Here is a 21,392-nt window from a genome sequence, read left to right as displayed (position 1 = left end):
TAGCAACACAAGAAGGGGCCTTTTCTGCAGTGGCTCCCTGTTTGTGGAATGCTCTCCCCAGGGAGGCTGACCTGGCAACTTCATAACATATCTTTAGACACCAGGCAGAAACATTTCTCCATTGACCAGGCCTTTGGCTGATTAACATTCTGTGTTTGTGGGAGTGGGGTTATTGGTTTTATTTTATTATATATTTTGTGTTCTCATTTTGTATTTTTGTGTTGTGAGCTGCCCTTTGATCTTTGAATGAAGGGGGGTATACAAATTTAGTAAATAATAGCAATAATTATAAATAGCATCCATGTGAAGCAGCATTGGATCTGAATAATAATAATAATAATAATAATAATAATAATAATAATAATAATAATAATTTATTATTTATACCCCGCCCATCTGGCTGGGTTTCCCCAGCCACTCTGGGTGGCTTCCAACAAAACACTAAAATACAATAACCTATTAAACATTAAAAGCTTCCCTAAACAGGGCTGCCTTTAGATGTCATCATGTAAGAAGTGGGGGGCTCAACCCATGCCCCCTATCGTGGTCCAATTGAAACTTTCCCCATGGAAAATTAGCACCAGGAGGGAAGCCTCCAGTGGCTTAAATAACAGTTAAAGAGGCAGGACCAGCACAAGAGACTGTGCTGTTGTCCCCTTCTCTCCTACATCTGGTTCCTCTCCTCCATGTCCTGCTGCCTCTGCCACCATCTCCCTCAAGCCCATCCAGTTCACGACTATTCACCCAGTTCACTGGGTGGCTCTCTTCATCCTTGTTCAGAGGCCCTTTCACAGAGTGGGGTTGGGAAGGGAGCAGGAGGAGAGGCGTGGGCAGGGGCAGGAGCCTCCTGCTTCTCTGGGGCGTACAGAACTGACCTGGAAGCAAGGTGGGAGACTGAGGGACACCAATTCCCCACCTGTCATGAACTGGCAGACACTGAGGAAAGGGAAGAGGGGTATAGCCATGATTGTATACACTGGGATAAGCTGAAGTTGGGGAAGGGGAGGTTTGGCACTTTGGAGGTGTTCAATGGACATCAGAGGATGTCAAAGGGGCAGCCGACAGTTCACAGGAGCCAGGGGAAGTAGACACCAAAACCAGAGGTGCCCCTTTCTCTGAAAACATAATGAGTAGGAAGTACACTTTAAGAGACTGAGCCAGGCAAGAGCTTACTAGCTGATCAGGTGAAAATCATGGTGGTCATTCAGCTTGATTGAGCTCAGGGCAGGTCATGATCATATGCTTCATTAAGGGGACAGGCACAGCTACTTGGCTAGAGCAAGCTCAGGTGCATCCAATAAAACTGGGAGGAATCAAAAGAAAAGCAAGGCAGAGACTTTGTGTCTGCTCAACTTTCATTGTTGACAGACCATTACTTGACTGTTTCTGGAGCTCCACTGGACTTAGATTTTGGGACTCACTCTAGGATTCCAATTTCTTCAGAGACAGGAACTTGGCCTTACAGTTTGACTTTCAACCTTTCTCATTGCATTGGACATGAGCCTGTAATTGAACATTGGACTGTTTGACTGCTCTCTAGCATTGCCCTGGGGACTATTCAATAGCTCTTTCTGCCTAGATAGACTACACTGCTCACTTTGTGCACTATCAGGACTTACCTCACGGCATTCAGGACACTACCTCACCCCTGTGCATCTGCTGTTTGCATCGGCTGTCACATTTCACTTTATGATTGGGGCAGCTCTGTTTGCAGGTACAATTTACTTTGAGATAATGGAAGGGGGGAAGGTTAAACTCTTCTGGCTCATTCTCTCTTGTTCCACTGTGGCTCCAGGGTCAAACATGGCTGCTATTTATTTTTTTAATTTACATTCATGCATAGAATCATAGAATCATAGAATCATAGAGTTGGAAGAGACCACAAGGGCCATCGAGTCCAACCCCCTGCCAAGCAGGAAACACCATCAGAGCACTCCTGACATATGGTTGTCAAGCCTCTGCTTAAAGACCTCCAAAGAAGGAGACTCCACCACACTCCTTGGCAGCAAATTCCACTGTCGAACAGCTCTTACTGTCAGGAATTTCTTCCTAATGTTTATTTCTTCCTAATGCAACTAATGTCTCATCAGCTTTGACCTTAACCTTAGCTTCCTGTTAGCCAGAGTTTTCTGTCTTTCCTGGAATTCTCTTAATGTGTCTCTCAGTCAACTATTTTCTAGGCTATGCTGCATTTGGAATTATGATTGCTCTCATGTTAAGACTTTGGTGCATGTGCATCCAATTCCTGATTGTGAGGACAGGCTTCCTGGAAGCTGAAATACATTGGTTATGTTTGCCTCATGAACCCACCTACAAATAATATTATAGCATCCATTTCACTTATGAAACCTGCCATGAATGGCGCATAGAGCGTGTCCATTCTACAACTCATGCTGAGGCAAGACATTTACAGTTCAGAATTCCTCCACAACTGGAAACATTAATTCGGAAACCCTAACCTCAGTACTTTGTATTTTATTTTAGTGCCATCAGCACCAGAATGTTTTACCAGGAAACATCTCCTCTTACTCTAGGGGAACCTTGAGCCTAAAAACAAAATTGCAGCAATTAGGATCAAGCATGTTTGAGCTGCAATCAAACTTTATTTGTTTCAAGAGACCTATTTTCATTGTGCTTTGCATGTGCATTATTTCCCAGTGACTCTAACAGAAATAGACTATTTCCATGGAATTTTGGTTTCTACCACACCATTTATAACAGAAATTTAAAGAGAGACAATGCAACAGTTATGCATCCAGTTCAGCCCACGAGGGAAGAATTACTCACTCTGGCTTGTTGCTCCTTTATTCATGTGGTGTGGGCGTGATTTCTGCCAACTTCCCGCTCTGCAGTCCCTTGCACCATATCTCTCGCTATTCCCAGGAGTTCCACATCTACAGGAAAGGAATTTTCAGGGAGTTCAGAGAAAAGGAAGAGGCAGGAAAGCTCATTCCATGAGAGTGAACTCTGTTCTAGTTTAATTCATTTCCCCAATTCATATATGTTCACAGAACTAATATTTTCTCCATACAGAATTTGCTTGAGTTGACTATTTGATTTCTTCATTTTAGTACAGTGTATATACACAGATAGTAATTACACTCTTCATTGTGGTCTGTAAACATCAAGCCATCACTTTTATGTTAAGATGACAATTCCACAATGCAATCTTTAAGTGCCAAATGGATTTTTTTTTTAAATCCTGAAACATTTGGAAATTGGGTTGCTATTTTTACTTCTGCCAACAAATTTACTGTATCTCGATAATTTTACAACTCTGTAAGACTGTTTAGTATTAATGATAACATGGTCTTCCATTGACCATGAGTAGAAGTCCACATATAATGATCTGGACCTTGGTCCGGACTTTGAACATGAGTCTGAGGGATCATTGAGCCAGACGCTCCTGAAGGACCAGCCTTCTCTCCACTAGGAGCCCCCATCCAGTTCCTCCAGCAGAAGCCCGATGACATCTTGGATAGTTAATCAATCAGGTAGGTAGCAGATTGGAGGTGCAGGACCTTGGATAGCTCCAAACAGTCATCCTATTGGGACATGGTCTGGCACTCAAACTGAGGCAATATTTTTTGTCCCAGTCTTTGTCTGTTCCTGGAGTAAAGAGCCTCTGGCCTGGAGTCTAATACTCCATGAGGTCCTGCCTCTGACTTCTGCCAGGAAGCAAGAAATTGAGGTCCTGAAGGCCCCAGTCTGGAGGGAGGCGGTCCCTTGGGAGTATCTGGCTCAGGAATTCTAGTTTAAGGGTCTCTGGCATAAGCAGTTCCTGGTTGATAGGCTCAGGCTCAAGCCCTGTATAAGGGCCTAGGTCTGGGTTTAACATCTCTGCAGATTGGTTACACTGCTGGTCCACCTCCTTGCCATAGTCTCAGTTGTTGGTTGCAGTCAGGATAATGTTAACATTCCTATTTTGCAGATGGAGTGCATGAGGGTTGCAGGAGAGTGCTGTGTCAAAGGCTACCTAGTGGAACATAGTTGAGTACTGTGTGACTAGCAGCAGCTCTCCAGGTTTCAGAGGGGAATCTTTCCTAGTCCCTACATAATTTTAGTATAAAATGTACTAAGCTTGATAATAGCAGAACACATTAATCTTGATTCCTCAAAGTAATTAATAATTCAAGAAATTCCTCAAAATAATTTGCTTGAATTAAAGGGAGGCATAAAATGAAAAAAATCGGCAGGAGAGTACCTAATTCCCCCCCCCCCATTATAAAGAAAAAATAGTTGAAGTACCGTAGATTTCCTTCAGTGAAGATATATCGTACTATGTTATTTCATAATATTATTTAAATAAACTAATTATAATAATTATAATTAAATGTATATAATTATAATTATTAATTATAATAAATTATGCAATGGGAGCTAAGAAGGCACTGCGATTGAGGCTCTGCTGAATTTTGCTGGTTTGAATTTTTTATCAAATGTGCCAAGAACCTGTTGTCCAATTTTCCAAAGATTTGACAGATCAGCTGAAATTGCTGCTGGTTTCCTCATTTGTATTCTTCAGGACATGTCACAAGAACTGTGTTTCTCATTAGGAAGAGTGTGGTGGTATCCTTGCATAATGGAAGCATGCTTTGTGTTTCAAAAGCTGCTAGAATTTTGACCAAAGTGAGAAGAGATTTATTTATTTTTTTAAAAAGGGGGGGATTCAAATAGATGACAAAAATGAACAAAACTCCAGTGTTGCTTCTGTAAATCAGACTTAATTTCAGTATATAAATATGATTGCAGATTGGGAAGATATCTGTGTTTAGAATCTGAAGTCAGCCCTGGTTCATTTTGCATACTACTACTACATGGGGTGTGTGTGTGGTGGTTATATATAAATATATATCCCATGCCTTTAACACAGTTGTGTTCCCAAGGCAGCTAATAGAAACATAATTAAAACAGCATACAATATAAATGGTGTGTTGGTGGAAGAGAAGTACAAGAGGGCATTGTTCCTTTCCATAGGATTGTGTAGATTAGGACTGGGGAATCTCTGTCCCAGAGGCCAAATTTGGCTCAGCCTGGCTCCCAATTTGGCCTGCCAGGCTATTTCTGGCAAACCATGCCCACCTACCCCACACCTGATGTTCTATGTGCTGTCAGGGTGGGGCAGGTACTGACACGGCTTCAAAGCAAGAATCTGGAATTTAAAGTTAGTCTTCAGTTGTTCCTTTGTTGGAGCAACACACACTTCTCCCACCCACCAGTGCCTTTTGCTCCAGGAGCTGGAAGCAGTTTGGATTGAAACAAATGCTTTTAAAAGGATTTTAAAAAACCTCCATTATAGCAGCAGTTTCAATGCCATGAAAACTTGTTCCAGCTCTTGGAGTAAGACACACTCCAATCACCCATCAGCTAACACCACCAGTCAGCCTGTCACCCATCCACATGTTCTGCCACAGCTGGTGGGAGACCCGTTAACACAGAGAGCTCAGCAGAGAGGAATCTCCACCTAAACCAACTAACACCTCTGCAGCTTTGAGAGCCTTGAATTGCTTTGATAAATGCTAGATACATAAACTGGAAGTTTATTGTACCTCCAACCTTCCACACACTGCCAAAGTCTTAGGTTGCTATGTAAATCTAAAAAATAGTAAATATTTGTAAATAATAATAATAATAATAATAATAATAATAATAATAATAATAATAAATTTTCTTTATATCCCGCCCTCCCCAGTCGAAGCCGGGCTCAGGGCGGCTAACAACAATAAAACAGTACAAAAGTACAGCATAAACAACATTCTAAAATCATTCATTATAAAATTAATTAATTCAAGCCACTGGCAACCATTGGGCCAGAGCTCCGCAAAGATTGCCGAGGGAGAGAGTCAGGCTGTGCCCTGGCCAAAGGCCTGGTGGAACAGCTCTGTCTTGCAGGCCCTGCGGAAAGATGTCAAGTCCCGCAGGGCCCTGGTCTCTTGTTTGTCCCAGTTTGGAATGCTTTCTGCTTTAAGAGAGCCAGCACATACAATGGGAAGAGATGTAATGAAATTGGAGCCATGAGTCCAGGCTGCTGAATGGTTAGGACAGAGGACCGGTACGCAGACAGGGAATCTATTACAGCATTCACCAGTGCATCTCGAGCATCACTCAGGCTAGCAGTAACTGACCGGTCAACAGCCATATTGGCTAGCAGCCCGGTAATTGCTTGCACGTCAGCTCCCAAATAAACATCACTCAGCTGGCTAACAACTGGTAAGCACAAAGTGTGAACACGAATCCTCCTTTCACCTTTATTAGATGTATAGAGGAGAGCTGACTGGAAGCAGACAACCTGCATGTCTGTGAGATTCTCCTCTACTGACATCTGTACTGCATATACTGCATCAGGGTTCACATTGGGTAACGACAACAGATCTGTTGATCGTACAAATAAGTTGCCATGGAAGGTATGAATCGAAAGGCCTTTCGTACACCTTATTCACATGACAGCCTCAAAACCAATCTTCCGAGTCAAGTATCGTTTCAGCTCTTTCTGTAGTTTCTCCGCCAGAAGAGGATTGTGTTGTTGATGGTAAGATTGATAGTAATAGACACTACCAGCTGAATACCTCGATATACAACCTAATGAAGCCAAGTCAGAGTACTGCCGGCTAAGGAGGAACAGGTCAACTGCAACCTGCTGTCCAGAACAGTCCAAGGCCAACTTTTTATAGAAGTCAGTAGTAGATGGTATAAGATGGATATCCTTTGCAGCAGCTTTTTGGTTAGGCTCTTCCCGAGGTTTGAGCGCACCCACTCCTACAGTTGGAAGTTGTGTCTGGAAGACAGAAATGCGACCACCAGTGGGGGACATCAATTTAAAGGCAGCCTGTAGTGCAGGTCCCAGAGCACTCTGAGTTTCGAGGGAGTTAGTGGACATTTGAGGCAAAGTTTTCAATAAATCTTGAATTAGCTCTTTACTTTCATTTAAGTTTACTAGTAGGTTTTCCGGCATTGGGATAAACACTTCTTCAATATCTGAAACTATCAGCATCTGGGGTTGAGAGAGACCTTCCTGAAGGCTATAGAAATGGATTGTGCTGTCAAATGTTATAAAGCCTATTTTTGTTCTAGTGTTTCCTGGAAGTAAATCTAGATTGTCCAACACGGTCTTGCATACAGTGTTCAAGTATCCTGTTTCTATTGCATTATGTGACACATCAAACACAAAGAGGTACACAGGAGGCTGAGGTGGACGTAGCATATATTCAGAAGGAGCCATAAACTCAATTGTGGCATTTTGAACTTCAGGTCTTTTATGAGGTTCTCCATAAACTCTTGTCACAGGATTGTACATAAATTCTTCAGGAGCATCATTCACTCTGTAACATAAATTGCACTTCCATCTCCTTTGGTCAAGAAAGGACAAAAGGATTGATGTATGTCCTACAGCTACGACATCTCACAATTGTACTGGAGATTACCACAGGCAATTGCAATAGGTCTTTGAAAGGATGAAGCAGCCTCCTCATTTCAATGCCCTGGATTATTTCTTGGAATCACTCAGAGTAGTTTCTGAACACATGGTGGTGATTTATCCTAAATATAAGCAATTGAAAGATGTGCTTTAATAATAGACTCACATAATTGTAGAGTTGGAAGGGACCATGCTGGTCATCTAGTCCAACCCCCCTGCAATGCCTTAATGTAATGCCAGTAGGTTAAGCTTAATGAATTCGGGCTGTGTAGTTTTATAGCTTTGGAAACTTGCATCTCTCTCTTCCTCTCCCCTTCCTCTCTTTAATACTTTAACAAGGGGTAGCATTTAAACAAGATGCTTCATCTTCAGTGTTTTAGAAGGATGCCTATTAGCAGGCCTGTACAAAGTTAGGAACATGTTTTACCAATAACTTTTAAATTGTTTTAATCAGTTGGAAGCACTCTGAACAAACCAAGAAAGCAAAATAAAATCTAAATCCTCTCTTCCTCGAAAGCCTTCTAAGTACAATAGGACCTAAAATATCAGACGGCACCTTGGGAGGATATAGTTGTTGTTTTCCAAATGTTCCAGTAAAAGGAAACTTGCAGATTAGTATACAGACACAAGATAAAGTACTAAGGAGGTAACCATAGTAACTAAAAGAATGCTGTTGGGGAAATGCCAGTGATATTAGACTTGGTCAAGTTCAATGAAATGATGTTTTTCCTCTTCCAAGAACATTCATTCACTAAATATACGATGTAATCTCAGTAACATAATGGGAAGTTGTTGGGGGTTTGTTTTGCTTTTTAATTCAGTATAACATGCACCAGCCAGGGAAAAAAATCATTGTTAACTTAATGGGTGGGAAAATGTCATAGAGGTGTGTGAAAACACATTCCAAATACTTGGTTATTTATTTTCAAGTGGATACTTACTTTACACAGGAGAGTCTAGACATACAACTCCCACCCAGATGCTTGCAGGGAGTGCACAGACATGCATTATCATTGGTGTTATTCCACTAGGACAGGTTTCCTCAACCTCGGCCCTCCAGATGTTTTTGGCCTACAACTCCCATGATCCCTAGCTAGCAGGACCAGGGGTCAGGGGTGATGGGAATTGTAGTCTCAAAACATCTGGAGGGCCGAGGTTGAGGAAGCCTGCACTAGGATAGCTTGCCCAAGGACTTCTCTAAACTTTCCCTGCATCCAAGTGTATGAAGGAGGTACTAAACCAGGCACTATGGGATGTAAAACCTGCAGGGGCATAAGCAGCTGGGCTGTAAACCCTGATTCTGTGATTGTGGTATGTTGATTAGGGCCTGAATAGTGTATATAACTTGGGCAACTATAAGAACATACTTTGTGTGAGCAGAAACAAGATTATACAGAACAATCCTTCTCTGGATTTAAGCGATAGGAATTGTGCTCATTAATTAATACATTGTTTGTAAAATGCACATCCTGATTTGTTCCCAATATACTTAATGAAATGTATTTGTATCTTTAAAGCAGTGCATGAAGCTATTTAGGGTAAGACATTTGTAGATGGAATTGAATCAGGGTACTTATTTGTGCAGTACAGTAGAATAAAATGTGCACATTCTCCTTCTCCCCTGATACTCGCTGCATTGCTGTTCTGACATCTGAACTCTACCTTAGTATAATGAGATTTCCTGGTAAGCAGACTTGGGGCTTGTTATCATTTCTTTCTCCTTGACAGGGCTTTGTGAGCAAAGCAGTGATTCATTTCTGTAACCTGCCACACTCTACTGACATTATTTTGAGTTGAGCAGCAGGCAGACACCCCTATTTCAATACATTTGACAATTCTCAGGGCTTCCCTTTCCTATTAATTTATTCGCAGTTTGACTTTTCAAAGCAAAGCACTACAATGCATTTGTAGTGTCCTGTACTTAAGCAAAGGCTACCACCTTATAACCCTTCCCATGCTTTATAACCAGCTTACTTATCACATGTTGCCTTTTGGCAGAAAGGCAGTACCTTCTTTGCATTTGTCCTTTTGCCCCTTCACTCAAAACTTGTAGAAATAAAGTAGCTTGCTGGAGTTAGGGCTTTATAAACTACTATCCTGCATTTATGGTCAGTGGTGAAGTAGACATGGCCCCATCATTGGTAACTTTCAAAAAAATTCAAGTGTTCTTATTTTAACCCCCTTTTTATTAATTGCTGGCATAAAGGGTCAGCACTGTCAGGTATCAGCCAAGCACCCAGGCACAGCTAACAAAAGGCCCCTGAACCTGCTCTCTCTTCATCCTAACAACCTGTTTGCTTGTTCATCCATCTCTTGCTCTGGCTCAAACAGTGCTGTTGAGAAGGAGCAACAGGAGATGCCACTGCCTGCTTGTTCATTGGGTCTCTGCCTGGCATTGGTTGTAATGATGGGGGGGAGGAGCTTCTAGTGATAATGACAGTGAGGAGGTGGGCTTACTGAGGGATGGAGATGTTTGAGGGTGTCTTGCCCAAGACCCCTCCAAAATCTGGAGCCAGTTCTGGTGTCTAAAGACACAAGACGAACTCTCATTTGTGACGGATGCACCTGAAACCACACCACTGATTCAAATAATTGGCAGCTGCGTACAGACAACTTGATTTCATCTCATTTATATGCTGGCTTTCTTCCAAGGAACTCAGGGACCTCAAGCTGGGGTACACAGGGTTTCCATCCAGGCACTGACAAGTTCCAGACATCCTTAACTTCCAGAACCAACCCAGGACATTTGTTGCTGGAGGCAAAAATTGTTTTAAAAAATAAAATCTGCCTCCCCTGCTCCACCACCTCCTCCACTGCCATGGGGAAAGAAAAGGGGTCTGAAGAGAAGCAGGCTACTGCAGGATGTGGCAGGTGTGTGTGGCTATGGGCGGTGTGGTAAAAGGATGTGGTAAAGAGGAAGGAGAGGAGCAACCACCTGAGGTGACTGCTGCCTTATGGGCCTGCTGGCCTCAGTAGCATTTTTGCATTGTGTGCCTTCAAACCATGCCCAGGGCTGTGGGTACCCTTATTTTGCTGCTCACTACTGAAAAACTGCAAATAATTTGACATGAATATTTATTTTTAGGAATCTAATTGCTTCCATATTTCCTATGAAAGAGATTATTTGTCTCTGGCATGCACAAAAGAATCATTTATCGACAGCAGACGTGTCTCACGATTATTCCCCTTTCTTGATGTTTCTCCAGGTGTCTGTCAATGTTCCCTTTGTATTTGTTGTTTTTGTACTTTAGATGAGATGCTAAGGAAATTTCAAATTAGGCACTCATTATCTTTTTGAAGAGTCCAAGTGAGTGCTCTTTTGAGGAAAGCACATGTACCCATTAACAAGATTTACAATGGATTATATGTTGAATACGTATTATCATTTAATATTTTTAAAGCCTATTTTCAGGATGTGCAGATGTGATGGATGATGATTAATTAAAAAAAGAAAGATTTCAGGACTGAATTGCACAATATAATTACTTACTGTTAACCATTTCGAAGGCTGAAACTAAGTTTTCAGGTTTGCTGCTGTTAAATAGAGTCATAAAGTACCAAATTTTACATCACACTCAAATGTCTTTCCCCCATGAACATTTTTAGTCAATGTTATAGCCAAAATGTTTACAGTGGTACCTTGGTTGTCAAATGACTTGGCTTCCGAACTCCACAAACCCAGAAGTGAGTGTTCCGGTTTGCGAATGTTTTTTGGAAGTCCAATGTCCGACGCGGCTTATGTGGCTTCTGATTGAGTGCAGGAAGCTCCTGCAGCCAATCAGAAGCCGTGCTTTGGTTTTTGAATGGACTCCTGGAACAGATTAAGTTTGATAACCAAGTTACCACTGTAATTGATAAGTTGGTTAGAAATTAATTACCTCAGTTTACAAACTTAATCCATTCCGGAAGTCCGTTCTTAAACCAAAACCGTTCTTAAACCAAGGTGTGCTTTCCCTAATGAGGCCTCCTGCCAGCAGTGCCCTTCCACCATTCAGATTCTGTTCTTAGACTGAGGTAAAGTTCACAAACCAGGACACTACTTCCAGTTTTACGGAGTTTGCAAACCAAATTGTTTGTAAACAGGACTGTTCTTAAACCGAGGTACCACTGTAATTAATTTGCAATCCTTATTTTAAGTGAAATTTAAATAGTAGATTAATTGAGTAAACACTTTTAATTAACTGAAATCAATCCCTTAATTAATAATACAGCATATATACTGTTTATAACTAGTTCTTATAAAATATGTAAGCTATTTATTTTAAACTTCATGTGCGGCGCAGGATGTCAAAAACTCTGGAGGAGGAACTAATAAAATCAGGAAATAGACCTCTGACCCCACTAGCAAGGTATGCAAAAAGACAGAAAACAAGGACATACTAAGCACCTCCATCTAAGGTATGCTCTTCCTTCTCCCTCCTTTAACTAGGTCGCCTATGTGTCATCCTTAAATTAATCAAATGGGTTTTTTAAATTCAAATGTATACCCTCTTCTGTCTTCTTTTTTGTAAATGCATTTGTTTCTTTTGGTGATGTGTAAATGGGCACAGTATTATTAAAAGTAAAGGACCATGTACCAGGGCTATACATTTGCAATATTGACCCCCTATGATCGGCAGGCAGTATGAAGCCTCTGGATTGGCTTGTCCTAGTTATAAATAGTTTGAATCAAGCCTGAAATCAGACCTACCTTCCAATAACAACTTCCTCATTCTAGCACTCAGCAAAATATAATTTTGAAAAGATAGTATCTTCATCATCTTTTTGATTTGTTCAGGATAAAATCATGTGTTATATTTTAAAGTAGGAAGGCGATACAACAGGAATCATTTTAGTCTGCCACATAGCAGAACATTTTGCTTCAGGGAACTGACTATGGTGTGTTTTTTTTGATAAATAGTCTTGAAGGAGACTTATAGAATAATTGAACAGCGGAGAAGTAGCTATCCATAACATCATTTTGGACTCATTGGAAATAACGTAATGTAGAACTGTGAAACCTCAAGTGATTACATTCATCTCCCAAACTACTGAGAAATATGACCTAATTAGTGCCACCCTATTTTTCCACAGCTGTCCCAACACACTGAAACCTTCCCATTCATTTTTCCCTTCACACTTTGAAAAGGACATCTGAGCACCTAAAGTGGATCATTTTCAATGAGGCCTCATTAACGCTCATTCAAATGCATTGAACTTCATAACGTTGAAATATTTTTGATATATAGGCTGAAGAACTGCCTATGATTATATAAATGGGAGCTGGATCCACAGATAGGAGGCTTCAAAGAAGCCAAAGAAATACTGTCTCTAAAAGCTGGTATTGTATATGATTTGGGGGAAACTTACCAGCGCTGCACTCTTTTTAAGTGTGCAACTTACTGAGCTGGAATAGTGCAGTGGTTATTAGCAGTGAGCTTGAAGTCCTCCCAGTTCAAATAGTAGGTTAGTGACCTAAACCTGTTCCCTACCCCATCTGCAATATATTTTGAGGTAATAATATTAATGGCAGGGACGCGGGTAGCGTTGTGGTCTAAACCACAGAGCCTAGGGCCTGCCGGTCAGAAGGTCAGCAGTTCGAATCCCTGTGACTGGGTGAGCTCCCGTTGCTCAGTCCCTGCTCCTAGCAGTTCAAAAGCACGTCAAAGTGCAAGTAGATAAATAGGTACCACTCCGGCGAAAAGGTAAATGGCATTTCCATGCGCTGCTCTGGTTCACCATGCTGGCCACATGACCCGGAAGCTGTCTGCAGACAAACGCCAGCTTTCTCAGCCAATAAAACGAGATGAGCGCCACAACCCCAGAGTCGTCCGTGACTGGACTTAATGGTCAGGGGTCCCTTTACCTTTTAATAATACTAATCTCTGACAGAACTTCCTGTTGCTGTTCTGTTCTTATTGGAGAGAAGCAATGGAAGTTCTTGTCTAGCATTCTAACTGCTGTGTCCTCTAAGCTTTTCACCACAAATGGGATCAGAACTGCTCTTGACCCACAATCAAACTCCAATTCTGCCACCAATGGTTTTGCCACCAATTCCTTTTTTGAAATGTGTCTCCCATGGAGGATGTGTAATTAATTTCAACCAGGTAAGTAAGTGCCAGATGAAATTGTCCCGTTACCACAAGGCAAATCTAGCATTGCATTTACAAATGTGTATAATTGGTATATTTGAAATTAAAATTCAAAAGTCACTGACATATGAGGATGGAAAAGGGAGCCAGCTCAACATGCCCAACAAAATTATTATTGAAACTGACTTTCTGTTAGAGACCCTCATTAGAGACCCCTGCTGCCAATGTGACAGACTGCTTATCACTCACACATGCCAGGGCCCACAAATTCATTTATTTATTATTTATTATTCCAAGTAATTGTATCCTGCCTTTCTATTGAAAGAAATGCTCACTGCAACCTACACTCTAATCAAGATATTAAAATAACAACAAATAATGCAAAATAACCAATGAGAAAAGAAAGAAAATACCAGTTAACCTTAAATCAGGGCATACCTTCATGGGATACTATAGAGTGGATCCTCTGTATATAATCAGGACCATATATATGTTGATGTATAAGGGAGGGATGCGGAGCCAGACAACATTTATTCTGAATAAAATATGAATATTGGTGATTTGGATTAATCTTCCCAAATATATTTTTGCTTCAATAAACACACACACAGTTGTTTACATATGTGCCTTGCTTAAAAAACACAATGGGAATGTATAACAGAGTCCAAAAATTCTGTTACCATCATAAGATATGGGTAGCTGTGCAGCTAGATACAGAAATATTGCAGCTAATAAAATATAAGAATAAAACGAACATATGGCTTTGGTTCTCTATGAAAGAATATGAAAAAGTGCTGATCCCTTCATCTGTGGCACTGATCTTCCTACTGATATCTTGAGAGTACCAGCTCCTCAGCAGAAAAGCATCATGTAGAAAGAGCTCATAAAAAGCATATGGCTTGGCTCAACCCAAGTGGAAGCTATAAGCCAGCATCTTGCCTGTATTAGTAATACCTACATGTGTTTGAGAATATGATTGCCAAGTCAAACTGTCCAATATAATTGACAGCATGGTAGGCTCATGAGATTCTCTTCAATTGAATTTTACAGAGCGCTCATGTTTTGTTAATCAAGTGGTGTTCCTCCCAAGATAAGAGTTGTTTGCCAAACTTTATTTTTGAAGCATTTGTGTTTTTTTAAAGCCATTTCTGTCATTTCATGTAAATAGGTACACTCTTGATATATTCAGCCTGATAGAGGCTGTTTTGCCATTACCTCTTTACAGTCTTCTCCCCAGCCCCATATAGAATTCTCTTGAGATTTATGTGGATATGAACAGCATTTGATTTCATGTTGATTTCAATAATAAAGCCATATGGTTTTCATTTTATTGAGACTGAAAATAAATGAAGCACATTCATCACCAGCCTCTTTAAATTGTAAATCTCTTCTATTTGGACTTGAAGGCCAGTACTTTATCTTTGTGGCAAAACTCACTACACAAATATTTAACCATATGGTACAGCATGGGTTTTTCCAGGGAGATATATTAACCATAGTTAATGCTATGGGGTACTCATATGTCACAAAAACACATATATAAAACGACTATTTAAAAATTAATTGACCTGAATCATGCAACACTTTTAGAATCCCTGATAACAAAACTGTTCCATGTGTGAGGAGATTACTTGTTGCAGAGAGACTGTTACTTGACCTTGGGGTATTTGGTTTATTTTTGGACACCTGGTTCTCCAAGAGCAAACATCAGTTAAAAAATCCAGTTAACAAAATTGCTGTTTCTGGTGATATAAACTTACAGGTCTAGTTAATATGCCCTAAGGCCTTTCTGAACCTTGTCTGAGGGCCTCTGAAGATGCTATGGCTTATGCCCAAGTGAGGACAGCACTGCCTGAAAGCAAGGAGAAAGCACACTCTGTTGGGTTGCAACAGGCCACTACTTTCATTACCAGCTTAGTAAATATCGTCAGGTTTGGCAAAAACACCAAGGCTGAAACCACAATATCAGTTGTATTTCTAAGCCAAGAGTTGATTGGACTAAATTAAGAGGGAAATTGCGTTAAAAAGAAACAAAACACAACTTTCCTCCACCATAATACTTTGTAATCGCAATATACCTCTTAAGCCTTCTGTGGAACCTGCTTCTCTCAGAGCAAGGATGAGAAACCCGTGGCCCTCCAGGTGTCTGTTGGGCTCCAACTCCCATCAGCCCCAGTCAGTATGGCCAATGGTCAGGAATTATGGGAGTTGGAGTCCAGAAACATCTGGAAGCTCACTGGTTGTTCACCACAATGTAGAGAATCACATGTGCCCTTTCCTAAAAAACTTCAGTCCCAAAATAGAAGGAGGTTTTTGAGGAAAAAACTGATGAGGAAGAGAAAAGGCAGATAGGGAATATCTTAAACTGAAACAGTTTCCTTTATATCAGTTAATAGTAAGTCATAAAACCTGAGGCACCAAGTTTTATTAAAGTCCCCTGAACCAGCTAGTTTCAAATCATGGTGAACAGAACTCTGCAAATAGTTATGCTCCTTCATTTGGGAATACACACATGCTTAAAATTAGGCACTTGGCTGCAATTTTTGTGAAACTTACCAAATCAAAAGTATATTCGAACATGTATTTAAATCCCATAGATGTTTTGGCCACATTCAAATAAACTATTCTATAAAGCAGAGTGCAAAAGTATGACTGTGTTCTTTATTGTGATGAATAACACAATAACACAGACCAAAATGCCACAGTTTTGGTCCTGATCCTTGCTAAAGCCAAGCCATTCTTGCTATGGTCTGTGGCAGCATGGGAGATCACCTGGGAAACCTATGCATGCTGCCTTGAGCTCCATGCCAGAAAACCAGGGATGATTTAAATGAGAGAGAGAGAAAGAGAGGGAGGCTGACTGAAGTTAATGTTCAGTATTCAAACCACTTTAAAAGTATCCAGGTCTTAAAACTATGAAAGTGTGAAGAATGACAGAAGGCTGGGATGAATCCATGGGAAGCTAAATGTGTATTTGCAATGCATCTAATGTGCAGTGTTGTTGTTGTTTAAAAAATGCATCAGCTGAGATAAGAGCACTGAGGAGGAATTTAACCCTTTCATCCCTTGCTGGACTCCTGACAAAAATCTCTCTTCTGAAACTAAAGCTTGCTTTGAGGGAGAAATCCCATATAGGTGCCATTGGATGGATTGCAAATGCCACCTAAATTTGTATTTCAACTTGTGTGAACAAATTAAAACTTTGCAGTACATTTCAAAATTTTCCTAACAGAGCTTTTTTTTTTTTACAGAACATATACATAAATAATAGACTACCTATTCTTATTATTTTTAAATGTATGTGTTTCCATTCTCCTTTTTTTAAAAAAAAAGGTTTAGAAAAAGGTTAACTGCAGCAGAGTATGTGGATCTGATTATTTTGTAAACTTGGAAAACCTAAATATACACAGAAATCCTTAGCCCTGAGGCAAGTCAAAGGAGTTTATAATATGAGTAACTCTGGCTTGTATTCCCAATATATTGACATACTGGAACTAACATGGCCCGGAGAGATTTAGCCATATTCAAACTGTATAATTTAAACCACACACCAGGTCCATGAATTAATTGTGTAAATATACATACGAAACTTGATTCTCCAGGTGTTCAACAGCATCATTGTCATTGATGTGAGAGGGCCTTGCAGCAATAAAACATGGGAGGTTCAGAACTAAGCAGAATCTATTTAGCAGATAAACATTAAAACATCTCTTTTTTCCAGTTTATAGCATTGCTAACCTAGGATGCCTGTCTTTGTTTCCTGGGAATCTGCCATGCAGCTGACTCACAAACAGCATTTGCATTGGAAAATAAAATTACTTTATGCTCAGCGGAGGATTCGACTATGATTCCCAAGTTACAAAATGTAGTTTCAGAAAATCTTGATGCATAGACAATTCGATGTGGCAACAGACAGTGGGAAAGAATCTCCTGTGAAGTTGAAAAAGTTGTTGTGATCACCACACTGTTCAGAGGCTAAAAATACATCCTCTGCTCAAAAGGGAACATTTGAGTGAATCAAGTGGCAAGTTAGTGAGTCATCTCATGAAATAAAACTAAAAGAACAAGTGCTCATTGATATGCTGTAGGAAAATGTATTCCAAAAGAGATGGAGTGTGGGCAAGTTTGAGATCAGTGTGGGAGATATCAGGGCCTCTAAATCGCCTCAGAAGCCACCAGCTGCCTCATCCCAAAGGCACTACCTGATTGTTGTGCTGTGCTTTTGAGAACTGGTTTTTGCTTTTAAAGGTGGCATATGTGAGCTGGAGCAAAATATTAATGGGAAACTCTCTATTGTCAGCAGAGTTTGAATTTGGGGTGCTTCAAGAACATCAGCCTGTTTTCCTCAACAAGGAGAATGCATTCTGTCTTCCAACATGATATTCCCTGCCCCTTAACAGTTCTACACGCTTGTGCCAAGGGATGGGGAAATTGCCGAGGTGGTGGGGGGCAAAAATCTTCACAAAAATTCCCCTTAACTCCATTTTTGCTCAACACAAACTATTATGGTCTGAGATACAAAAAGAATCTATATCCACACTTCCAGCAATTTGTGGCGACATTCCACTGTCTATTGTGATCCTTGAACATTCCATGTCTCATCTTATTATTTTTCTTCTGCCATAAGCTACCCTTCCTCTCAAAAAGTATTACATATTGAAAAGAGTGAAAAGCCAGACTGCCATCTGAGCCACCATAAATTAGATTGTGCCTAGGATCACCTATGTGTAGTTCTCATCCTCAGGGCCCTTGCTAGGCACAAACCTACCTGGGCACAAAACTTAACAGTCAGATGGGATTGCAACTTACTCAGAAAATAACAATCAATGTCTGTGATGCCCAGCAACTGGTATTGGGAGATAGTGGAGACAGAACATAGGAGTGCCTAGTACCTGTTGATAGCCTTGCCTTCTTTGATTTTGTCCAATCCTCTTTTAAGACCATCAAAGTTGGTGGCCATCGCCTGCTCCTTGTGCTTGCTAGTGGTCAGTTCACTGAATCTCAATAATGTAAGCATACATGTTGCATTATTTGATGCTCAGAAATCTTAAAAAGTATGTTTTACTCTAAATTCAAAAAAAAATCTAAATTGTGCTAGGTTGTGTCGGCCAATTGGTGTCAAAGAAAGATAGAACCTTTTTTATGTATGCCACCACAGCAGCAAGAGTACTCATCGCAAAGCATTGGAAGACTCAAGATCTACCCACTCTGGAAGAATGGCAGATGAAGGTGATAGACTATATGGGACTGGCTGAAATGACCGGCAGAATCCGCGACCAGGGGAAAGAGACGGCGGATGAAGATTGGAAGAAATTCAAAGCTTATCTTAAGAAATATTGTAAAATCGATGAGTGCTAAAATGTCGAGATTTCAGGAAAAAAGGGGTTTACAGCTGTAAAAGATTAAGCAAAAGAAAAGAATAAGGTGAAAATTTGATAAAACCAAGTTTTAGGATTTGCTGAAATAATTTTGGAAATTAGGATGTAGAAAGGGGAGGTATAGGGAAGTCGGTGAAGTAAGGTTTAAGAACAAGGGATATGAAATTATACATGTTCGTTTGTGTGTTTGTTTGTTGTATTTTGTATTGTTGGTGTTTATAAAAACTGTGAAAAACCAATAAAATTTTTATTAAAAAAATAAATAAATAGTGCTAGGTTGTTTTGTTTTTTAAGCACAAAATAATAGTCCTCTCTCTCTCTCTCTTTCTAGTTATTGATAGCAATCAATCTGACATGCTATGGCTTCAATGAGCTTTGTTAATGTGTTCTGCTTTGGTAAAACAAGCGATTTATCACTTTTTTCAGTGAATTGAAGTGCTAAGTTTCTGTGATGTATTACTGACAAGGTATTAAATTGACTTGTCCAAAGAAACTCTAGAGCATGAATATCAAATCAGGTTAGGAAACAAGGAAATACTATTTCCCAAACTGTAATCATGCCTTTTTTATTTTTTGAAGGAAATTCTAATGTGTTGGGAGGAAATGCGCGCTGTGTATGTGTGTGCATATTCTGGTTACTCATCCATTTCATATTTTATGAAGAGAAATGTCTTCATTCTCCATCATGTGCATTATTCATCACCGTCATATACTTTTCATTTTATGGTTGAACTAATGATATCACCATAACATTTTGCTTCAATTTGAATTCAAATTTAGGTATGAGAGCAGGGGGGAGAAGTACTCCCTTGCCTTAAGGGGAAACATGCAGGCTACAAAGAGTAATCACTGTGTTGTAAAATTATTTAACTGTAGTCATCATTGTATCCACCTGAACCCTTATATCTCAGCTCAAACACTCAGATCATGTACAGGAGCATCATTGGACATTACCAAAGCTGGAAAGGCTCATTTAAACAAGAAGAAACCAAGGCTTTGGCCTACTTCTGTGGAATATTCTGCCAATATAGATTCAAGCAGGGGCCTTCTGTTTCAACTTCTAAACACCTGCTGAAAACTTTTCTGTCAGGCTTTTGTAGGCATACTAGATAGCTGAATTCTGATCTTAACATTTTTATATGGTTTTTCATTATATGACTGTATGTATAATTTTTGTAAACTGCTCTGTTTTTTTTTTATGAATAGCAGTTATAAATAGTTTTAGAAAAAAACAAAATAATCAAGCAGCAATGTACACACTTACTTGGGAGGAAATCCCATTGCAATAAATATGTATAGGATTACTCTGTCTCATCAAATGAGACAGTACCATTCTTGATCCATGCGCAAGAAGTGAGTATCTTTTCATTATCTGGCCAGGGTGGAGAGTCTGTCTTGAATTAATATTAATATGAATTAATATTGAACCACCTTATCATGACCAAAATAGTAAGTTGAATCCTTGATGGCCTGTTTAGCAAGACTTCCTTTTAATACATGATATTTGGGCAGGAATTGATCATTTTGCATTATTTGTCTAAGTGTATGTGCTTAAATTGTTCTAACTGCTTGGCTAAATAAACTGAGACTTTCCCTCCTTGATTTATGCCTTACTCAAAAGAGTGAAACTGCAAAGAACACATAACTGGAAGGTGTTAGCCTAACAGCAAGCTGCTGGTAGTCAGATGCTATTCCAAAAGGAAAGTTCCAGAGTCTTGAGTGTACTAGCAAAAGATTTATTAGAACAAGTAGAAAGGACTTTCCTTTGGAAGGAAAAAAGTAGTCTAGTGTTGAATATTTACAGACAACCACCCTTATCCAGCAATTTCAGCTCAGCTTGGCGACTCCCTAGCTGGCACTTAGACCTCCCAATTTACGTCAAAGGGCATAAAGGAAGCTCCACATACGCAGATCAGTTTACATGCAGGAATGTTCTCTCCGTTAAAGAGAATGGGGATTCCACCACACATGTAGGAACTATGCTCGTGGAAACATGCCTCTCGCAATTGCAGCATGCATGTGTTTCAGGCAATATGATCAGAAAGACCAATTGTCCCCAATGGTCTTTCACCATTTATTCTGTTTGTTATAGCAACTTGGACCTTTCTGTTCCAACGGGAGTCTGACATCTCAACACCTTCAGCGTTTCAAAACTCCCTACAACTATTCTAACAGAGAGACAATTGAGTAAGACCTACTTCAGAAACTATACACAATGCTCCTTAATAAATAGGAGAGCTGTTCTCGAGCACAGAAGAATAGTCTTTGTCTTTCTTTCCTGTGCAACTGGGAGAGCAGCTGGCTTTTATCAACGTAATTGCTCGGGGAAGCTACGAGAAAGGAAAGAAGTGCTGTCCACTTTGAAAGGAAGGGTATTTTGTTGCAGAGAACACATGCTAGATTACCCAACAGGCAGACTAGGCACTAGCAAAGTTTATTATTGATCCCCAGCTAAACCAGGGGTCATCCTACTAACATGGGTTGAAATAATGAAAGGAAATCAGATCCTGTCATATGTTGCAATAAATC

General features: G+C 40.1%; 1 protein-coding gene across 1 annotated transcript; it reads right to left on the bottom strand.

The window, feature by feature from the left end:
- Positions 1-5,908: 5,908 nt before the first annotated feature.
- On the bottom strand, positions 5,909-7,469 carry LOC308593627 (protein transport protein Sec24A-like; the record flags this gene model as incomplete). Its single annotated transcript, XM_081206076.1, is given in 3 exon segments — positions 5,909-6,436; positions 6,440-7,361; positions 7,363-7,469. Coding segments are annotated over 3 exon segments (1,557 nt in total).
- Between the last annotated feature and the right edge of the window lie 13,923 nt (positions 7,470-21,392).

Source organism: Podarcis bocagei (genome assembly GCF_964188305.1).
Source record: "Podarcis bocagei genome assembly, chromosome: 8".
Taxonomy (NCBI): domain Eukaryota; kingdom Metazoa; phylum Chordata; class Lepidosauria; order Squamata; family Lacertidae; genus Podarcis; species Podarcis bocagei.
The sequence above is the reverse complement of the archived record's forward strand: the minus strand, read 5'-3'. Positions and strand labels throughout refer to the sequence as shown.